At 44.9% G+C, this 23,523-nt stretch overlaps 1 protein-coding gene across 2 annotated transcripts in view; it reads left to right on the forward strand.

Moving 5' to 3' along the window:
- AMPH (amphiphysin) overlaps nucleotides 1-23,523 on the forward strand; it is a 238,688-nt gene that overhangs the window by 192,698 nt on the left and 22,467 nt on the right. Inside the window, exons 15-17 of one of the 2 annotated variants that reach the window (XM_063113943.1) lie at nucleotides 2,453-2,485; nucleotides 6,270-6,326; nucleotides 10,522-10,647. In XM_063113943.1, the coding sequence (XP_062970013.1) occupies nucleotides 2,453-2,485; nucleotides 6,270-6,326; nucleotides 10,522-10,647 (216 nt within the window). The remainder of the gene's footprint in view (nucleotides 1-2,452; nucleotides 2,486-6,269; nucleotides 6,327-10,521; nucleotides 10,648-23,523) is intronic. The other variant, XM_063113944.1, reaches the window with a different exon arrangement.

Genomic DNA, 23,523 nt, shown 5'->3' on the forward strand with positions numbered 1-23,523 from the left:
AGACAGTGGGTTGGCCGAAGAAATTCAAAGATCTCAAATTGATATAGGTGCATTTACTTGGGGCCCTGATGCTAGTACAGAGAGTGTCAGCCAGGAAATTACGCCAGGAGGGTCTCTTGAAGACTCTGCATGTCTCTCTGAAGCAGAGCAAGACATGAGATTATCCACTGGAATGCTTCCTGCTGCTGACTGGCCTGCTGTGGCTGAATGGGGTGAGCATGTCCTGGGGCCAGCCCCTCCAACCAGCAATGAAAAGCTGTCCCTAGAGCCCTTGCCTGAGGCTGGAGTTGACACTACTGCTTGTGTGGAGATGGAGCAGCCATATGACTTGCTTGACTCAGATGTGGCAGCCATGGAGACAGCTGGCTTGCTCAAAGACAGTCATGAAAATGTTGAAAAGTCAGATGAAGAGGAAGAGAAACAGAAGATAGAAGATGCTATGTGGGCAAGTGTGGAGACATGTCAAAAGGTAGACACTGGAGCTATGGATATCACGGCACTAGAAAGTACAGAGGAATTTGAAGGGAAAGTATGTGAAAGTACAGGAAACAGCGTAGTAGATCTTCTTAGGACAATAGGAAAGCAAGACAGGGAGACCTTAAAAAGTAATGAAGGCGAAACTGGGAAAGATCTAAGAGCAAGGTGTAAGGAAAGTATAAAAAACAATGAAAATTATTTTGAGAAAACAGACCCACTACAAAAAGACATGGAAAAAGTAGATATGGCAGATGAAGTTAGTGACAGAAATCACAGGCTACATGATGGGATTCAAGTAGTAGTCAATAATCGTGAAACTATAGAGGGCTCTGGAGCTAAACCTGCCAATCACAGAGATATTTTGAATCCGCCACTCCAAATCAACTTTGTATCTAATATTGAAGATGACAGCTCTGAGGGATGGGATTTAGCTAGAAAAGACGTAAAGAAAAATTTAATAGATCCTCCCAACCATGATATAATATATCACCCAGCACAGAGCAGTGCAGATGCTGAAGAAATTCATTGTGAGACTGTGTTAAATGCTCCTGGAGGTGACAGAGGTACAAATCAGGCTGTTGTTTTATCAATGAAATGTGAAGTGGCAGCCCAATCTAGTATTGACCTTGATTATTCTCTGGGAACTAATGCAAACAGAAGAGATTGGTGTTCATGTAAGGCAGAAGATTGGTTAATAGAGAGGTCTGAAAGTACAATGACTGGGCACTGTAGTCATACCATTAACTTGCCAGGACTTCCTTGGGGAACATATGCAGGTCAAATCTGCCAGCCAAATGTGGATTCAGCCGTGAATGATAAGGATATAGCAGGATTCTCTGGTATACCAGAAGGCCAAGCAAGTGGATCTGCCAATTGGCTAGATTCTTGTAACCACTGGCCTATCAGAGATACAGGAGGCTTAGACAATTGCTTGGAACATTTAGATATAGTTGAGAGCAGGAAAGAACTCAAGGCAGACTTACTAGCAGGTGTGTTTGGGGAACGAGCCATTGCTAGCTGCTGGAAACAAAGCCAGGAGAGAGCTAGACCATTGGTTCTGGAAACCTCCTGGAACACTAGCACTGAGAGTTCTGCTAGTTCCCGAGATAATGACATCAGCAACTCAGATTTATCTGAAGATGAAATTGCTAACCAGAGATATGGATTGTTGTACCAAGAAATTGAGGCTGACGAAGACGAGGTACTTACCCCAGTGCGTAGCATAGACTAGCCAAAGACTTCGTAGGTTCTGTTTTCCCTAATGTCTCTCGCATACTTCATTATCCGTCACTCTCTCTCAGAGTCCTGTCTGATCTCCTTGACAGATTGTCTGTACCTCTTGAAATCTGTGCAAACCAAACACAAATAGGTTGACAAAAAAACCCTCAAAGAGTAGAATGATTGTGTGGGGAAGAGAGTATTTTACCATGCTGTTTTCTGAATTCATTCTACCCACTTTCGCTCTTAATGTTTAGGTGCTAAAAGTGTGTTAAACCAAAACAGCACGGACGGATTTACTGTTCCTAAAGTGGTAAGAACACACTCCAGTAAGAGCACATGAAATGTTTCTACCCAGGCCCACTGAAACTGTGGAATCTCATAATTGCTGTTCATCAAAATGACATGTTATGGAAACACTGGAAAAGCTTCTTCCAGACTTGTCAGTTTAATCCCTTATAGTTATTCTCTGGAATCATCTGATTATTGAGAAAGTGGGTTTTGGTTAGCAGTGAGCCCCACAGCAGCAATAATTATAAAAATCTTTTTTTTTTTTTTTTTTGTCAGCCTATTTAAAATAATACAGAGTGGACTTTTGCATTTCCTAAGCACTTTCATGCATACCAAACTTTTGTATTATTTTAAAATATGTGGTAGTCTTTACTTTCCCACTTATGTAATGGATATTTACTGATCCTGCTAAAGTGACCCCCCAAAAATAAATAAATAACACACTCTGACTTCTATTTCTATTTAGGCTTCTGGTGGTTCATTTAATGGATTCACCCAGGTAAGGAATCAGTTTTCTAGGAGGCTCTGTCTGCTGAGAATGATGCAAGTTTTCTTAACGTGGGTCTCTGTGCCGCTGGCCTAGCATAAAGATTGAGAGTGTTGACACAGCATTGGACCCCACTACTTACAAATCGAGAAACGAACACCGAACAGTCGCAGCTGTGGAGGACGATTGTGAAGATTAAACGAGACGGATGCACAGAGCGCTTAGCCCAGCAGCCTAGCACATACTGCGTGCTGCGTGACTTTAGTTAGCTATTATTAATGTTATTGGCTATAGCATGGGCTTCTACCTTCTGCTCATTCCTCTGCTGGAAATTAGAAGTTGTCCTGATTTGAGAGACCTAGTAGATTCAGCTGTTAGAAAAGAGGAGCGGGATTGTTCTGAATTAATGAGATGGATCCTCAGCAAATGTGAGCGGTTCAGCAGCTTCCTCCTAAAGATTCACAGAGGAGCCATACTTCTGCAGGGCTTCTCCAGCAAGGAGCCAGTGGAAGATCAGAAACCACACATTGGCTCTGTCCAATAAGGCAGTATTTTCCTTGCAAGTGTGTGAAAGAGGAGCCACAAGGTGGACTGTCCCATTCGCTGTGTGTGTCCTGACAGATAGGCGGGTGGACCCATGGAAAAGGCAGGTCACATGGCCATCAAACTCCTGGATTCAGTCCTGACAACCTCGTCAAGGGGGACCTCGAACCAGCTTGTCTGAATGAAAGCTTTGTCTCAGAGTGTCAGACATGCACAGTGTCTAATAACTGTAGCATTTCGAATTCTCTAAATGAGCAGATATTCATAGTATATTCATAAATAGATTCTTTATTGGAAAGTTTCATTATTTTTTCCTGTGTTACCTATAAAAAGATAAGACCCACTGCCACGCCTACACCCTGATACAGATACAGGCAGACACAGAGATGATAACGCACCTCTTTCATCTTCAGAAAACTCTTCTGGAAGGCTGGTGTCATGTTATAGGCATTGTCATCTGTTTTTTTGTTCAAGTTTATATTTCTATTAGAATTATTAATGCATGTAATTTAAAGAGAAACAAGATTTTATAAGGGTTTTTATTTTAAAACATCAGACTGTCCTGCAGCCCCTCCACTCCTGTGTCAGAGGTGAGTCTTCTCACCTCTCCTGACGGGTTTTCGGGTCCCCCGCGTATGCGTGGGTTTCTATAACGCTGCTTCTCGAGGTCTCCAGCGTCCCCAGTGACCCCTCTCCGGAAGGTGAAGATGAAGCTACTTTCCCCTCCTGTCCTCCCCACGAACCCCTCCCCTTCCTGGCCTTCCTCTGACAGTGTCATCGTCGCAACCACCCACCTGCGCTGACGATGTCATGGTGATGAAATGCTGTTGGTGTCAATCTTGACGTTACATGTCCTGTCCCGCCAGCTCTGTGCTGCCTTTGGGGTGGCAGCTGTGGGTCCCGTCTGGTCGCCCTCGGTTAGTTTGCTTGGTTTTCTCGGTGCTTGTGACTGACCCAACCCCGTAGTCCACAGTTACATAAATCTTTCATTTGGTTGGAAATGGTGGATGTACAATCAGTTTTGTATTCTTGAAGAAGCTACCATCTGTCCCCTGGATGCCGCACTGCCTGCCGCTGTCACAGGCTCTCCTGGGTGTCATCCTGGGGCCGCCTCCCTCTCTGTGTTCCCTCCAGTGTTCCCTAGTAGCACGTTTCTGCTTTGTGGCTTCATCCCTCGCTTGGGTGCAGCACACCTTCCAGTGGCTTCCTGAGAGCAGTGTGCACGGGACGCGTGTGCTTGTGACCTCGCACGTCTGTAAGTGTCTGTATCCCTGTACATGTGAGGGACTGTTCGTCTGGACGTTGTAGTGGGAGTGTGGATGGTCTTCCTGAAGCTTCAGCCGTTACCCCACTCAGTTCTGCCTCCTGATGTTGCCCCTGGGAAACCATCGTTTTGTAAGAAACTCTCCTCCCACCCCCTTTCTTTCTCTCTCTCTCCCCCACCCCTTTCTTCCTCCTTTTATCTCCCCTCTGGAACTTCCTAGAATCTTCTTTTAACCTCAGTGTTTCTGAAATTTTACAGTGATGGATCAGTTTTTATCCATTGTACTAGGCCCTTTTAATCTACAAAGGTACATCTTTTGGTTTCAGGGATTTTTCTCTACTTTCTCTGCTTTCTAGCTCTTCCACCAGATTTTTTACTCCCATAATTTTTTCGGTTTCCAAGAGCTCTTTTGGTCTTCTGTGTGTTTCATGTTCCATAGCATCCTCTTGTGCCGTGAATGCAGCATCTCCTATCACGTCACTGTGGGTATTAGTCACAACCATTGTTGAAGGTTTTTTTTTTCCTTACAAAGTCTTTGTTTTCTTCCACTTGTTATTTTTTTTTAAGTATTTTCTATTTGGTTTCTACCTTTTATATCTGACACTTTTCTTGAATGTCTGAAGATCTTGGTTAAATACTCATATTTAAAAGTGGGATGCTAGAAAGCTGACTGGAAGCTGGCCAGGGAGATGGAACTTATTGACTGTGGGCACATGGCAGGACCTTTCAGCTCCTCTTTTCTGCTGGGCAGGGCCTGATGAGAGGTTCTTTGGGCATCATTTTTCTTGAGCTGGTCAGATTTCCCAGGGAGGACTTGTCTGGTCTCCAGTCTGGGGGCAAAAGTGGGGCTGCCAGCGTAAGGGAGGACAACGGGGAAGACATGGGGGCAGGCGGGAGGAGAGGGCTGTGTGTTCTCAATCTCTGTTACGTGAATTCTCTCTGAATCCCACCACTTCCCTGGTATCCCTGTGTGCCCCCGGTCCAGAGACCCGCTGTTTCAGCCTCTGAGGAATTAATCTCAGGTCTTCTGCTGGGGTAGAAAGGGACACTGCTTGCTGTTCAGAAGAGATGAGCGTGTCTTGAGGTCTAATTGCTTTTTCAGAGACTTGCATCGGGTTCCCCTGATGCCTGTTTCCTGTGGTTCCCTAAGCTTCTAAGTCTTGATCCGTTGGGTTCTGAGGAACAAATTGGGTAGAAACTTGGCATTTCTAACGTTGCCTTAGGATACAGACTTTTTGAATCCTTCAGGTTACTTACCTGCTCATTCATCTGTTTTCCAACTTCAGCATTGTGTTGCTGTTTTCTGTCTTCCCGTTCTCTTCGTCTTTACAGGCTTTTAAAAAACATTCCGTTTATTGTTGTTTAGTTTGGATTCTGGAGGTAACAGGGGTAACTGCACATGTTCAACTCATCACCTTTAACCAAAAGTCTCTGGCTCATCTTCTCTGTTGGGGAGCCCCCGATGTCAGAGTTTTAGGCATTCCTTTTTTTCTTGAGCTGGTCGGTTTTCCCAGGGAGGACTCTGGTCTCCTGTGTGGGGGACACAAGCCTGGCTCCAAGTGTGATGACAGACAACTGTTCTGTTAGAGATCCCTGTTCTTCCAGCCTGATTTTTTAGGTCAACAAACATTTTATAAAATTCTTAACTTATGGCTCATAAACAACCCACAGAAGTCACCGATGATGTAGTGAGATTAAATATGCAACATTTGGAGCCTACAGCCACTTCTGATCTGGTGTTAATGTGCCAACAGAAGCTGTGACCATGGGTGCCCCAAGGCTAGTGCCCTGTGTTCAGTGACTCGCATCCTTACTCTGCAGCAAGTATTTATATTTAGAATAACTGCTGTTAAAACTTACTTTAGCATTTTTTTCTAATGATTTAAATGAAAGAGAACTGTTAAAAACTTTAAAGCGTACGTGTTGACACAATTTGTGGTAGCTAATTTAAACATCTTTTTTTAAACCTATTTTCTCCCCGATTTTCACCCCCAGGATACTTCATTATTCACAGTACAGACAGACCAGAGCTTCATCTGCAACCTGGTAAGCTGATTTTGTTTTGTGTTTCTGGGATGTTGCTAGTTACCACTGAATGTTCTAAAGTAAGTTGATCATACTGGTTAGTGTAGAGTTTGAATACCCACAATGTCATTTCTGCAGTCCCCTCTTTCCTAGAATATTGGAGGGAAAGCATCTCTAAGATCTCAGCATGACTTTGAACTTGGTTATTTCTTTTCATAAAGAGGCACAGTCATTTCAGCAAAAACCCGAGTCTCCTAATAATGGGCCTCAGTGGAACACAGTGAATCCATCAAAGACAAGAATATTTCCATGTGACTGTAAAAAGCTACAGGATTTAAAGTGAAATTGCCTCTAGGATTGATGCTTCACAACAGATTCTTGCTATTTTCTTGAGCCAGAAGCTACCCCATTTCTCATCTCGTCCCTTCGTTTCGTGAGCTGTAGAAGGAAGTAATGCACTAGAGTTGTGATTCCTCGTTAGATGCCAGAGGAGAGGAGAAAAATGCTCAGTCAGGGAATGAGCAGGAAGCGGGAGTTGCTTTAGGTGTGAGAGGAGGTTCTTGTAGGATCGGTGTTGCTGTCATCATGGGGAACTACAGCAGTAAAGTTGATGAGGAGAACTTAAGAGATGTCGCTTGTGAGCTTGTCGCTGCTGCAGTACAGAGGATTTTGGCTCTTCGAAGGTTCATTCACGAGGGCTGTCGGCAGCGCCGTGGCTTTCCCGTGGGAATAGTGTATCACTATCCCAGGTCCCACCTTTCACACTGGAAGCTTGGAATTGGGTTTCAGTAGAACGAATTTTTCTTTTTAGACTATTTCATTTTTTAAGTCAGGAATTTTGTTCTGGGAAGTTTGTTTTAAAGGGTGATTTGATATATTTGCAAAGGCATGTTTGTCTCTACTCCCTTGTCACTAGAGTGTCATACTTTTGTCTGTTGGGCATTCAGGCAAAAGGCAGAGTCTCTGCAGCCCGGAAAGAAATAGTTAAGTTTTTCAAATAGAGATTCTATTGGTGTCAGTAGTGGAGCCAGAGAGACTCGTTTTTCATGTTCATTGATGATTCTCAAGCCTGGGTAAGGGAGCTGGAGGATGAGATTTTTAGTTATCAATTGTGAATGGGTTAAGAAAAATTAAGCAATAAAAGGAAAGACGATTGGTCATAATGAAACTCACACCTTCTACTTTGATGCAAAAGATCCAGACCTGGAGTTCAGTGGTTAAGTTTCTCTGAACACTCCCTCCCCTCCACAGCTGGTTCTAGGAGCTTCCATGCCTGCCCTGCCCTTGTCTTGAAGTGTGTTCTCTGAAGCAGACAACTTGCCCATTCTTCTTGCCAGGAACTTAGCAGTGTCGTGCCCAGCACTGCCTGTGCTGCTAGCATTGGCCCTGCCCTAGGAGGAACTAGGAGATCACAGTGAGCCTGTGTTTCCCTCTGAGTCGCGATCATACAGGATCTTCCCAGGAGCAGGAAAAGTTCCCAGCATTTAGTTCATTGACTGTTCTGAGCAAGGTGGGGGTTGAAGTTGGTCGTCAGTTGTACATCTCCTGGCCTGCATACGCCCCACAGGACATGCCTTGAGTTCAAGTTTAAACCCTTTTTGCATCTGTAACCTTGCTTAGGGCTGAGTTGCCTCCACAGCCCTTTGCAGTCTCACCAAATTAGCTCTTCCAGGACTGGAGAAGCAGGACTACGAGGCAGGGGCCACGTTGGGATGTGACTAGACTCTTCACGCCAGTCTCCCAAGCCATCTCCTCTTCCTCTGCGTTGACCTGCCTTGTGTCTTACCATGGAGGATACCAGAAAAGGTGCTCCAAGGCTGCACTACTCATTTTATTCTGAAGGAGGAACTCCATTTCTGATTCTCAGAGTTAATCCATCGTGGCATCCTGCTGTCACCAGTACATGTAAAGGGGATGCCTCTTCTCTGAATGTATAATGACTGCTACTCAAGCAAACAGTAGGAAATCACTTCCAGCACTCCCAGTAGGTATGGCATGGTCTCAGCCCACCAGCATTGTCTGTCAAGGGAGCATCTTATAGAAAAAATAATTGAGGCAGGGCACCGTTCCTACAGGACTATTTTAAATCTTTCCACAAGGTGTCACTCACAATTTGTCTTTGGTTTTCTATCTTGACAAATATTTCCAATTTTACACTGCCTTAGAAGGGATAGAAGGGTGACTTCTAAGTATGAACAGCCTATTTTAATTTCAGTCATGCTTCGTCCTTACTCATTCAGTGTCATATCCATCTCCCTGGAATTTAAGGCAAGTTGTACTCTGTGGTGTGATATTGTAACACAGTGAAACCTGCTGTGACTTGTGGGACATAAGCAATCCTGTGTCCTCTTTGTAGGATCCCGTTGTTGCACTGTCAGTTTTAGCAAGCAAATGCAACTGGACTCATTTATGAAATCATCCTAGTTCTTCTTGCCTTATAGAAAACTTTAGAATTTCTTCAGACTTCTGAGAAACCCAGAATCTGTTGCAAATATCTTTTTTCATTTTAAGTCATCTTTGCCTATTTATAAATGTACAGTGGTGTGTTTATTTGCCTTGGGTTTAGATTCTTCTCTTGGCTCCTCATCTGGCTTCAGACTTCTTCCATAGCACAGATCAGCTCACAGGGGACAGCACCTGCCCGTGGGTTTTTGGAGCTTTGTCACATCACCCTCTGTGTCCTTCACTGTGTAGGTCATTTCGTGCCATTCGCTCATAGCAAATCACCCTGAGTGCTTACCGTATCTGTTTACTGCTATGAGAGCTTGTTCCATTATGAAGATAATTCTTTTTGAACAACAAAAGTGAAGTCTTTTCCCATAAAGGACTCCTGAGAGCACATTAGGGTGAATTTTCTCTCATCCTTTCTTAAAAATGGTGTCAAACTACCTCTTAAAGGTTTTAAAAGCCCATGAAAATATCAAATCTCTACATGTTCTATCAGTGTGTCCTCTGGTTTTCTTATGCCCTTTGCAAAGAATGCTGGTGTGATCGTGGCATGCACCACGGGGAATGACTGGGCGGGGGCCTCAGAGAAACATTTTGTGTATTTATCCAGCACGAGGCTGTCATTACTCCTTGTCTATATTCTCAGCATAACTTTTCCATCACTTCCTTATGGAATGTGTTATGTGCACTGACTTAGAGGAGGGTACAGGAGAAACAGGTGGGTTTTTGTTGCTATGATGATAGTCTGGAGGAAGTTACTGATTTCTCTGATAAAAGTATTAATTAGAGACTTTCACTCAGAAAACACTTCTAATTTTTTTGCCGTTTAAAGGTTCTGATGGAAAAGGATCGTAATGAGCCTTCTAATGGCCCTTCATTTAGTGAAATAATCGTGCTGGACAAATATTCTTGTTTGTATTAATAAGAATGGAAAAGGAAGGGGTATTTTCAGTAGTTGTGGTGACATGCGTTGGCTGTGGTGTTTTTAATGGCCTGTTGTGATTTTATAATTGCCCACTGTAAACTTCAAAAGGTCTTGAGCTAAGAGATGCTGGAGGCCTGATTCAGAATATAATTGGAATCAGGATGCTGTCTACGTATAGGGGTCACAGTGGGACAGAAGGAGCTCACCTGCCCACACAATTAAAAGGGTGTAATTGATACCGTGGAGAATACTGCCCTGCGGTTCTTTAAAGAATTAGTTTATTATATGAAATAAATTGACTGCTAAGGATTTTGTTGGAGGGAGAAGAGGAATATGGGACTGAAGAGGAATTTTTAGAGTAGCAGAGTATCTGTGATCTGTTCCTCCCAGCCTTGGAAGTGGCACACGATCTCCATGGTGACCTTTTGGGTCAAATGAATGTATTTTAATCTGAATATTGGGATGACCCCCCTCTGTCTCTGTCTGTATCTCTCTGCTAAGTAGCAGAGCATACTGTTTTAGGGGCTCTTGTCAATGTCATAGGGGAGTGATCAGTCACAATGCTGCAAGTAAGTGAATGAGGAGTGATGGTCTTTGCCTGACTTCAAAGGAATTGACAGCTCTTGATGATGACGGAAGGGGGATCTGATGCGATTCTGTTCCTAGACTTCTCAGTTCCTATTAACTCCATAATGCCAAATGGGGGCTTTTTTCCCAGCGCAGATTTAATGAAGCTAATTTCCTATGGGATGATGAAGAAAATCTTAATGGTCCAGTACTCTGTAATGTTATCTATTCACATGTTGGATCTTTTTCCTTTAACCCCCAAAACAAACATCCAAGGCTGAATCTGAACAGGCTGCACCCCCAGAGCCAAAAGCAGAGGAGCCCCCTGCTGCTGCCACCCCTGCTGTTCGGCTGGACCTCGGACTGGACACTCGGGCCGAGGAGCCAGGGGAGGAGGCAGAGGTGAGCGCCACCTACCTCACGGCCACAGCCCCTCATCTCATGACCATGTGTCACTTCTCATCCCCGCCCTACTCGGGTCACACACACTCTGTGCCCGTCACGGCTCCCCGGGCTCAATCAGCTTCATTCCTTCGACAGTGAGACTCCATTTCCTTTCATTTTGTAAAAAGGAAGATATTTGGAGAACTGACCTTATGATCTAGAGAAAACTGTCCCATAGCTGCAGGCGTGGCTTTCCCAAAAGGGGGCTTGGTTATTTTTGTTGCTCTCCGTGTTCACTGGAGGTGGGTGGTGGAACTTACAAGTGCTCAGACCTGTTGATGCTGTGCTCTGTGACGGCTGGAGACGTGCCTTCAATCAGGGACCAACATGCATGGGAGAAACAGAAGGCTAATAGCTGTTAGTTCTGTAGGTTGGTTAAGGCCCAGGGAGGGACTGTATATTAGTCCGTGTCTGCTGCTTATAACAAAATACTTGGAACTGGGTAATTTGTTAGGAAACAAAATGTATTGCTTACAGTTTCAGACTCTGGGAAGTCCACAGTCCAGGGAACACATCTGGTGAGAACGTTCCTTGGTGATGTCTTCAGTGACACAGGGTATCACGTTGCGAGATGGCGGAAGCAGAGAGACTAACCTCTTCATTTGCTCTCTTTTTAAAACCACCAGAACCGTTTCCATTATCCCAAGAATGAATCCATCCATTCATGAGGGTGCAGCCCTCACAATCCAATTACCTCTGCAAAAGCCCACCTTTCAACTACAGGATAGGATTTCCCACCCTTAACAGTCGTAGTGGACTGCGAGACACAATTCAATCCATATCAGATTGAAATCCCATATAACAAATCCATGAATCTATAAGGATTTCTATGTGTACAGCCGTTTGCTCAAAATCAAGTCTGCTGCTGGCTCTTATAACAAGAGGGACTTTGAGGATGTATTTTGTGCTAGGATGGAGACCCATCTGCCTTCCTGGAAACCTGCTCTTACTCTGATCTATGCAGCCGTAAAGAACACCCCATTCCAAACCGGGAGGGGCTCAAATAGGCACCACATTGAACTGGATAATGTAACACCCATGAAAGTGTAGAGTTCAAGATACCCATGGAGAGTGAAAAATAGTTTATTTATGAAATGCAGTAAAATGTCTCCCCAAAATTTCAATCAGTACCACTTACTACAGCCTTCGTAGAAACTGTACAAATAGGAAAATCAATTTTCATATTGCCCAAAATAACATTGCCTGGATTAGATGCCCCAAGAAATGAAAGTTATGTTTCATGCTGTTGGTGCCTCAGGTGTGGAAAAAGGGTAGGTCGTCTGTTGAATCCATAGTTTGCTAATAGAGTACAAAAATAAATAGTAAGGTAAGATTGTTATGAAAATACTAATTAACCATGACTCAAGAAAAACTATTATATCTTCCATTTAAAGACAGAGAGTTGGACCACGTCCTGTAGGGAAAACAAGAGATGTGTTCAGCTGGGCTGAGTCTCTCCTGGAAGCGCTGTGTGCGTGGGCTGCAGAGGGGATAACTGTGCTGGGTCTCACCCTGGCTGTCACTCCATACTCACGCACCGGTGACCTCGGCAGCTCGGTGCAAGTGGCGCATTTCCATGTGGTGTCAGATCACACTCTGTCTACCCACCTTAGCTTTAAGATTATTGAAATGACGAGGTAAACAGCTGAATGTTTGACTACCGCTTTAATTAAGAAGAAATTGAGTTTTAAAAGAACATGGCCAGTGCCAGGGAGTTAGAAAGATAGTAGTTTAGGTGTTCAGGGAAATTCCTTCAATTCTGAAAAGTTCTCACCAAAGTCCTTTTTTGGATAGCAGCACAGACTTCATCCTTACCAGTGCTTTAGACTGTGTTGACCCCATGCCCTGGACTGTTCAGCGTGGGCCTGACACCGTGTTCCGAGCCAGGGTGGCATTCGCTGTTGTGTCTTGAGGATGTGCCATAGACAAGCTCATGTGCTACCAGCAGGTGCAGACGCTGGTTCTCTGTGATCTCCTCAGGCGTCCGTGACACACAGCTGTCACACCATCCTCATCCAACACACATCTATCAGAGTCCGAGTTCATGGTTTTCCAGAGAACAGTACGAGTGGCTACCAATTGTCTAGTACCTACTGTGTAGTACCCGATATATACATGTGGTTTATAATCTTTCTAACTAGGGGTGATATTAAAAATATTTAACAAACATATATATATGATTTATAATCTTTTTAACTAAGGGTGATATTAAAATATTTAATAAACATATGTGATTTATTATCTTTCTAACTAAGGGCGATATCAAAAATGTCTAGCAAGCAATGGCACAGGCAGCAACCATCACTGAAACCAGCTTCCCTAATGCTGGGTAAGGAGACATTGGGAAGAATTCTTCACTCTGAAAGTACTTTTTGTCCTAAAGCTTATAGGTGAACTTTAGGTAATCAAACACGTTGATTCCTTTTGAGATGTAAGGCATTCTAGAGAGCCTTTTGGAGGCTTTAGGCACCTCCTGAGAGCCGCAGGGGATGTAGGAGCAGAAGGAGCTGAGCTCACGAGTGACCCACCCCCTGCAGAGAGAAAGTGCCCTTCACGCTGCCCTCTGCACAGGGACCGGAGCACGGCCGCAGCGCTGACTGAGGGGACCTTACAGCAGCTCAGTCTCCCGATGCTTGTCAACGGTGCTGCCGTCCAGGTTGGTAAAATGGACACAGTTGGATGAAGCCACCTCTTCCCTTGTCCTCTGTCTACTTAGGAGAATAGCGTCCCACAGAATGCGTTTTATTTTCTAAAGCAGATTTACAGCTTCTTCCTTCTGGCCATAATGATCTAACACAATATTAGGGTTCTTTTTTCTTAAGGAAAGGCCTCTATTGTTGCTAGATGTGTGAAATTTAGTTGTAAAAACATAAAATCTACCTTGTATCCCAAAAGTTAATTAACAGGCTGGCTGTGGTTGTCCTTGCCCAGGGTTGGGTTGACATGACCTTTTGAAGTGATACTTTTTGCTGCTGAAATGTCACCACACAATTCTTAGTTCAGGTTTTGACAATGCATTTCATCTGAGGTGAAATTTGAGGTGGCTTTGTTAAAAAAGAAAAGAAAGTGTAATTCTCAAAACAGGGAATTTTAGTAGTGGTTCCCAAAGGAACCTGTGGCTTTCAAGAAAAGTTAAGTTATTATGTTTTATTTTGTCATTTTAGTCCCCACATAGCTGATACTGTCTACATTTTTCCTACAGCATCACATTTCACCAGTGTGTCTGCAGCTTGCATTTCAAATAACAGCACTTTCATTTCTCCTTTTCCAAATGTTTCTTCGTTATGTACATAATGAAATTTTTTTAGGAAAGAAATTATATCAATATTTGTTTCAGTATATGTGTCAGAGAATTAGGTTGAAAAGCAGATAAAGATGAGTGTAGAGCCAATTTGCAATGTATTATTTGGATTTTTTTAATCATTGACCATGCATGTCATTTCCTTTTAGAAAATAAAAATTTGTTCATGTTTATTTCATTTTCTTACAGAGAGGCCCCTTCTAATTTTCTCTAAATTTCTCTCAGCTCCTGTATTTTGCTCAAATGATGTGAAGTAGGCCACTGCCCTTTTCTTGCCTGTATTTTTAAAGAAATAATGTGCCGCAATTAAGTTTGGAGTCAGCATAATTTCCAAAACATAAGAATGGAAAAATGACTGAGGTAAAGATGTTTTTAGAATTGCTGGAAAATCCTGGAAGGTGAAATTTTAATGACCCATTATTTTGGGGACTACTTTTGGTTTTGCTCTGTGTTGGGCTGGATCACAGACCCCTCTGCCCCGTCCTGTGCAGGTCACGAGTCAGGTAGTTGGAAAAAGATTCTGGCAGCCAGTGGCAGGGTAGACATGCTTTATTCCAACGTGAGTTCTGCTGCCAGTGGTTCAGAGCCATTGTTGTTTATACCAAAAGTACACAATAGCGGCAACCAGCCAAGGAGTATATGGGCACACATGCGCATTTACACCACTCTTACAAAACTTGTTTACAATGGATGTGCTGAATCATACCCAGCCGGATATGAGGCAAGGGGGCCGGACTATACTGATTCCATTTTCCTCATACTCTACCCCTGCAGGGTCCCACGCCATACAATCTGCATGTCTGAGATTTTCTACAATGTTCCCTTAGCAAGGATGGCTGATGCTTGCATCCATAGGCCACAGCAGCAATAAAGGTTGGAGCAACATGCTACTAGGACACAGGCGCTCCCTCCCAGTACAGCTAATGCCCATCTTCAGGAAGATGACATATTGGCCCCCCATTCTTGGAGGGGTTCTGCAGTCATTTTTTGAACAGCATGAATCTCACTTGTTAATTGGTGTAAAGCCTGAGTAACCTTATGATGATAGTCAGGGATGATCCACCACGGGAATCCTGCAGCCACTGGTGGGGAACTCAGTGCAGATCCAGCAAGCAGACATATTGGCCACACCAGCATATGTATGCACCCAGTCGATTATGGTGGTAGCAGCCACAGGGCTATGGGTGAAAAGATAAAAGAGTTATTGGCACCAATAGAGGGAGTTCTCACCCCTCTGGCAAAATACAGGCCAGTTTGCCATCCTAGAAAGAATGGTTTCAGGAACAGGTATCTTACCTGGTTTATGATACCACACATATGAGCTAACACTGTTGGACCTGTAGGTTCTACATGTAACAATATAGGGGAACTCATGATTGGCCATAAGGATACTATAAATGTACCCTTTAAGATAGAGCACTTATCTGTTCCAGGCCATGTGACCTTTACTTGGGGAGGCCAAGTACTTGTCACCCAAGGTGAGACTTGTAAATCTTCTTTTAATTCTCTCCCCCAAGGTCCAGTGAGGCCTACCCAGCATACATGGGGGCTTCTGTTTTCCAAGTTTATTCCCAATGTACTGTCTGCCCTTGTTGTAAACAGGTTGGGGCCAGTAAGAGGATATTGCCATTCTTACCGTATCCTGGTTTCAAGAGCTCATCCTTAGCAGTAACTTGTAATTGAGTAGGTGCTGCAGCTGTATGCAACAGAGCCTCTACTGGAGAGGGCCTGCCCTCGTGGGGTCTCTCATTTAAGATCCTGACTGTCAGCCATAACCGCCATGTCCACCCCTTCAGGGATGGGGTTTGGGTGGATAGCCTTAGTCCTTTTTTCAAAAGACTGTTGTACCGTTCAGTCATTCCTGCTGCCTGGGGATGATGTGGTACGTGTTATTTCCACTGAAGAGACAACTGGGAAGCCCACTTCTGTACTTCATGTCCAGTAAAGTGGGTTCCATTACCAGTCTCTATGACCAGGGGCCTACTGTATATGGCTGTAAGGCTATTGAATGCCTTAATGGTGCTTACCTGGCCTGGGGCCTGACAGGGCCATACAAACAGAAGACCTGTAGCCGTATGAATGGCTGTGAAGATATACCTGACATTCTCTGATGTAGGGAGCAGTCCCACAAAAAAAATCCACTTGCCATCGAGTAAGGGGCACCCCGTGACAGGCATTTACTACATCTTCCCATTTTATGAGCAGAGCCCATCTTTGCGCCTCCATCTACATGGTCTTACAGCCAACATGCTGCATTGATTGATGTAACCACTGGGCCACATCAGTGGCTGGGGCTCTCTCCGGCCATCTTACCTTAGCCAAGGCATTAGCTTCATCATTTCCTGAACTGGCTAAGGGACAGTGTCCTGTGACAAGGAAAAGAGTTACTTCCTTCTCATGTCCTAATTCCCATAACTCCTTTCTTTATTAGTACGTATAGTGGATGGGCCATTTGGGCCATATGGGGTACAAAAGCTCTCCAATACTCCCAAAGTCCCAAATATGTCTATAGCTGAGCTGTCGCTGTGGTTCGAGGGTATGCCTGTATCTTGTCTACGGTAGCTTCTGGGATGACCTGTGTCTTACTCAGCCAGACAAACACCAAGAATTTGACAGACATCCCAGGTTCTTGCATTTTGGGTGTGTTCACAGCCCACCCACATTATTTCAAATGGCCTAGCAGTGTTGGAGCCACCTTAGTTAAATCTTTAAGAGAATCAGAGGTTAGTAAGACATCTTCAATATAATGAAACATTGTAACTGTGCTGGGCCTAGTCCACTTGGCTAGGTCCCCAGCCACTAAACCATGACAGCTGGTTGGGCTATGCAGGTGGCCTTGGGGCAACACTTGAAAAGTCCATTGTCTTTCTTCCCAGGTGAAGGCAATTTGATCTTGGCTATCAGCCAAGATTGGGATAGAGAAAACAGTATTTGCAATAAGTTCATAATAAGTTCCTAGATCCATTAAATCATGAACCAGAGGCACAGCTACGTGCGAAGGAGGCACTACTTTGTTCAGTTCTCCATCATCCACAGCATCCTCCAGGTACCATCAGGTTTTTTCACTGGCCATACCGGGGCATTAAACAGGCTTTGTGTGGGACAGATGATGCCAACCTTTTCTAATGCCATATAATGGCACCTATCTCTGCATGTCCCCGGCAGGCTATACTGTTTCACGTTGACTACACATCTTGGCTGGGGTAACACCTGTGGGTCGTGTTTAGCATATCCCTGTACCACAGGCTTTACTGTCTGTATCCACACCTGGAATTCTCCAGCCATTGTTGGCAGGTGTGACCCATAAAGTACATCTATACCCAAAATGTATTCAGCTACTGGGGATACATACACAGTATATACACGAGGGGGCAATCATCCTATGCCCAGTGGCAAAGACACAGCTTTGACTTTAATAATCTGTCCTCCATAGTCATCAGCATTCACGGTGGCCCCAGAAACTTATCTGGGTTGCCGTGCATCAGGCTATATCCTGTGCCAGTGCCCACCAACGCTAACACTCACTGCACATTTGTCTCTGGTCAATGTATTGCCAGCTCAACGTGAGGCCTTCAGTCCTTGTCTGCCCCCAGACGGTGAGCACATCGGCCTACTCCCTAGCCAAAAGAGAACAGTCCATCTGCCTCTCCAGAGCAGCCATAAAATCTTTTACATTCACTGGGTGTACTTTCTCATTTGCCTCTTTTGGAAGTTTGGTGTAACGCTGTTCGGGTCACAGTTGCTGCCACAAGGCAAATAGGACTGCATTTGGTTGCTAGTTGATTTTTCCTCTGTCAACCCCTGCAGTAAGCAAGTCAAACCACATCTGCATATGGCTGGTCTTGTTTGGTCCCTTTGGGGCAACACTGAGCATTTTTGGGGGATTGAGTCTTCACCACCTTTCGGACCATCTTGTCTCCTCCCCTCTGTTTCACCCAGACTGGCCATCGTGGTCATTACTTCATGTATAGGATGACTAACATGGGGCCAGTATGGCCATCAGTAACCCAAAGGACGCTGATGGAGCATTTTGCAGCACTACATTTCTCATGCTTCCAGTAAAATGTTCATTGTCCAGTCCACGGGTGTTCACATTAAACATGGACTGTCGCATCCCCAGCTCCCAAATTATTTAAACCAGCTCGGCATATGTTTGCCACCTACTCACAGTTTTGGGCAGTTCTCTGGCATTCATCCACATTGTCCAAATGGCTGCATTCACCCATTCCATCAAGGAGGCATTACCCTGTCCCTGTGCGTATCTGTGCCTATTCTGTAACCACCGCTGCAGGGACGGGTGCATGGTGATAGAGGCTAACTTTTCCATCTCATCACCAGAGCACATCACGCTATCTACCCCTAGGTCCCACAACCATAGGAGCCAAACAGCTAGAGGTTTGCCCTGTTCCTGGCAAAACTGTTTCCCCAAATCAACCAACTCAGCTTCAGTATAGGGGACATAAGTAGTAAACTGTGTCACTTGTGGGTTGCCTACTGGTTGTCCGCGCAGTTCCATAGGATGCTTGTGCTTCAATTTCTGATGCACAGCAGTTTGTGCCAAGAGAAGTACAGGTTCCCCCACTGACCATCAGGTTCATCATCGTCCCTGATATCAAAAGCAAGAGTGACCTGTTGCTGTACTTCAGCCTCCAGAACAAGTACTCAGGCTTCCAACATGTCGTCTTTCTGCTGCAAATCTCAAAGCTGTGCTGCTTAATAGAGTGCCTGTCTGGGTTGATTCATAGTACAGTGAGCAGCAGCCAGACCCTGGTCAACAGGAAAGCTGCCACTAGGTACCATGTACTGGAGGGTAGCCACATTTCCTCCCCCTCCTGAGGGGCTAGTGGCTCCCTTACCTGCCAGCTATGCTAGTTGTCAGGCTGGATCCCAGATCCCTCTGCCCCATCCTGTTCAGGTCACAAGTCAGGTAGTTGAAAAAAGATTCTGGCAGGGTAGAAATGCTTTATTCCTATGTAAGCTCTGTTGTTGGTGGTTCAGAGCCGTTGTCTTTTAAAACAAAATTACACAGTAGTGGCAATGAGCCAAGGGTATGTGGGCTCACATGCACAGGTACACTACTCCTGTATAACGTGTTTACAACGGAAGTGCAGAATCATACCCAGCTGGATATGAGGCGAGGGGGGCCTGACTATCCTGACTCCATTTTCCTCACGCTCTGTCTTGTTTTTTTATAATTTCACCAAACTTAAGTTGACTTGTCAAGATCAATTTAAACCCACAAATATTTACGTATCAGAATTGCCAGACTATAGTGTCTCAGCTCCATCTCGCAGGAAATATTTCTGTCTGCTTGAATACGATGCTTGGCAGTGTATTGCATCCTTATAGGCATCAGGCTCTGTTTGGTCCGGGGTACAGTGATGCAGAAATAGACACAAGTCCTGCACCGCAGTTGCCACACCCTGGTGGTCGAGACCGATGCTACACAGAGGTCAGGCATCCTTCTGCAACAGTCATGTGCATGGATGACAGCATTTGAGTTTTCTCCTTGTGCGCAGGGAACACGAGAGCAGGGGTTTCCATGGTGCCTCTCAGTGGGCTGTCCCAGTATGTCACAGGAAGACACTGACAGAGGAAGCGAGGCAGCTTGGTTTATTGCCTGCCTGTCATTAACGTTGAATTGTCTCCCAAGTCTAAGTTCTCATACTAAACCATGCTTTAAATTGTCAAGAATCATATATGTGTGCAGGTGTGTTTGTATACATATATGTGTGTATACATATGTATATTTATATATACTTTTTAAATGAGAGAGGTGGAGATGGATGTACCTTTTTACCTTTCTCAGAAAAAAAAATCACAAAAATGGTTATTTTCTGAGTTTGACTGTCTTCCCTTTAGCAACTAATTACATTTGCAGAGGCTCTCAGGCCAAACAAGCAGCTGTTTCTCTCCGTTCCACGGCACCCAGTCCAGAGCAGGGTGTATAAACGTGCCCAGAAGTTTCTGATTGATTGATTGATTGATTAATTGATTGATTGACACTGTAGCCTAGGGGTTCTGAAAGGGTCAACAGCTTGATCTCTTAAAATATGAATATTTATGTGGTCATTTTTTTTTCCTTTTTTCCATTCAGACACTTTGGATTTCATATTTAGGAAAAGCAAGCCAATTACTGTGATCAAAAGCAGTGCCAGTTTTTCTGCTGTGCTCCATGGTAGCTCTGTGACATCTCAACCCCAGTTGCCTCCACTGTAAAATGCCGTTAATAACAATTACCTTAAAAGTTTCCTGTGAGGGATTAGAAATAATACAGGTCATGACATTCTGCATCTGGCACAGAGAGGTGCCTCAGTCAGGGATAGTTTGATGATGTCATTATTGCCATCGTCATCACAAGAAGTTGGTGAGAATCACATAGCTGAGGTAGGTGACATGCGTGCCCTGGGGGGGAGAAGGCAGCAGAGGCAGAAGGTGATGGCTCTGTATTCAGTTCTGCCTCATGCCAGAAATGGTGAGGAACTCAGCCTCTGTCAGGTCTCCATTAGCACAGATTTCCTCTTGGTCCCTGAAGAAGCTGTGCCACATCAGAGTCCTCCTTTCTTAGAAGACTCTCTCTCCTAGGGACCTTCTTACAGGGTCCATGAATAGGTCATTTCTCCACCTGCACTTCCAGGGAGATGTGGGGGTTCAGAGACCCTCTCTGCTGGGTCCTCCTGCAGGGCACTTGTGGGAGGAGGAAAAAGGCAGATGACCTCCAGATCCGTCCACACTGTGTGCAAGTGTCTGGGTCTAGGTCTTTCTTTCTCTCTACTGTTGCACCATGCCATAGGGAAGACGGGAAGTTAGCCAAGAATAAAATGAAGGTGCCAAGGTGGGAGTCAGCCCCCACACCTCACAGAGCAGGATGCCCTGGGCTTGCCAGTTGGTGTCACTGGAATATGGGGCCATTGCTGTCTTTACATGTGCAGACATTAAGTCTTCATTTACCACCTGCCGGCTGCTAAGCAGTGGCACACACAGCCCATCCTCCCTGCCTTCTGGGCTCTGACTTTCCAAAGCCCCTTCTCAGAGAGGCCCAAGTGAGAATTTTATAATGCAATGATTTGTTCAGAGTGTTAGGATAATTCCGTGTGAACATGAACACCAGGATTCATGTTCTGCACTATTGAGGAGCCGTTTTTAGATGACGGGAGCCTAGTGATTTGGAAGAGTTACTTTTTCAGCATGTACTTTTTTATTCAGGTGAAATTCACGTAACATAAAAGTAATCACTTTAAAGTGAACAACTCAGTGGCATTTAGACATTCACATTGTTATACAACCTCACCTCTACCTAGTTCCAAAACATTTTCATCACCCCAAATTGAAACGCAGTACCCATTCAGCAGTGACTACCCGCCGCTCCCTCCCCAGCCCTGGGACCTGCCAGTCTGCTCTCTAGTTCTATGTATTCATCTATTCTAGATATTTCACATAATTGGAATCATACAATATTTGATTATATAGTGGTTTGTGCCTGCCTTGGTGTATACTCTTTGTCACGTACTAAGTCTGGTGCTTTAGCTCATTGTCTTTAACAGGACTCTGGTTGTAATTGACTTAGAAAACCCTTATTCTCCCTTCCTAGGCAAATTGGGCTCAATTCATAAGCACCTTTGAAACCATTCCTGGCCATCAGCATACCTGGGTAGCCTGTGTAAGCCTGTATGACATTCAAATGTTAGAAGACACCTGTGCTTAGACAGTGAATCTCCCAACACAACACAAGCCCAGCACCATCGTAAGTCAGAACTGAGACCTGGGGGAGCCTTACAGGTGTGTTCTGTGGGCCCAGTTCTCTCACTCTATGGGTGACAATGCTGGGATGTGTTCAGTCCAAGGAAATACAGAACTGAACACCCAGGCCAGCGTGTGACCGCTCTGTGTCCACTTCCTCCTCTTATTCCATCCATGCCCTCAACCCTGCAGCAGAGAAAGTCCCTTGGCGTGGATCCCTCCTCATTAGTCCTTCCTGGACATGAGCCGGAACCTGAAGTACAATCAGGAAGAACTGTCTGGTTTGAGATCAGAGATCCTTCCTTTTCCTTGGCAAACTGCCTCCGTTCCAACATTGAGTCTCAGGCAGCTCACGTGCTTCCCGTGAGGATTGTGTGTGTGGCCTGAAGTGAGAGGCAGGGTGACACATTACCGAGAGAGTGAAGTCACAGTCCACAGGGCCATGTCCTAATAAGTACCACTGAGTGCTAGCATTTTACATGCATTCTCTCACAGCAGTCCCATGATATATCCCACAGCATTATTTAGGCATCCCTTACCCCATTTTACAGATTAAGGAAACTGAGACAGATCACACACCCAGAAAGTCATGGTATAAAATTTAAATCCTGTTGTTTTAATCCACAGATATCCATCTCCTGACTGCTCCAGATGCTGTGTTTTTTAAAAAGAGCTTTTTACTTTTATAACAAAGTATATTCATTGACTAATTTCATATCATATCTAACGAAAGCCATCAGGGTCACAGCTGGGCTAAAATCCCTTCATGCTGACACCAGGGCCTCCCACAGCTAATGCTTAGATTGGATGGATGTTCCTTGTTTGTGGCTGAAGGGTCACAATGAAGCAGAAACTCGGATGCAGGCTCAACCTTGAGCTTCTCAGAGGCTGCGTGTGTCCTAACCCCCAACGTTGGCTGCACGCAAGTGTCAGAGGGAATGTGTTGGAAAGACCCCTGAACTGGGAGTGTGGAAAATTGGCTCCATACCTAACCGGTGAAGTGGCCTTGGGGACATCGGTTTACCCTCCTGTGCCAGTTTTCTCATCTCTCCTTTAAGAGGGTTGTGCCTGATAAACTCTAAGTTCTCTTCCTGCTCTTGAAAAGTCTACAATTTATTGCTTTTTAAGAAATTAAGGCTTTCCAAATCCCTTATGGAAGAGAGAAACCCCTCGTTTATGGCTTTCTCCCAGCTTCTGATTGCAAGGCAGTTGGGATGACAGGTCGTCATGAAGTGGGTCTCACTTATCACTGCCATGGACCAGTCAGAGGCTGTGTATCAGAAGGTTGGCAGTTGGGTCCTTCAAGTGCACCCGTCAGCTTCCTACTCCTCCTCAAGATCCAGGCCCCACACTGCCATCTGGTCAGGCCATTGCCCCATGTCATGTATGTGGCATGTGGCAGGGTCCGGGTTGGGAGTTTTGCCAGGAGACCATGAGGACATTCGGTGCTTTGCAGATCACCGTCTCTTGTCTGGTCTCAGGGCATATCTGACAGCCCCACCTCTGCCTTCTGGCAGCCGAGCTTGGGCCCTCTTATGGAAGGCAGCATGGGCAGTGGCGGCAGGTGCTTTATGTGCCACTCCGAGATAATGGAGCCACCGAGTGAAATGCCTACTGTGCACAAAGGTGTTTGCCATAAACAGCCTCTAACAAACTCTTTGCAACCCCCACTGAAGCTGCCCAGTGTGGCTGCTCTGGAAACTAGTACTTGCTCATCTCCCCATCTCTGAGAGAGACCAATACATGGTACTTACCTTTGCTTCAAACATTACTTTTCCTATCCACTTCTCCCA

Source organism: Cynocephalus volans, chromosome 11, assembly GCF_027409185.1.
Source record: "Cynocephalus volans isolate mCynVol1 chromosome 11, mCynVol1.pri, whole genome shotgun sequence".
NCBI lineage: Eukaryota > Metazoa > Chordata > Mammalia > Dermoptera > Cynocephalidae > Cynocephalus > Cynocephalus volans.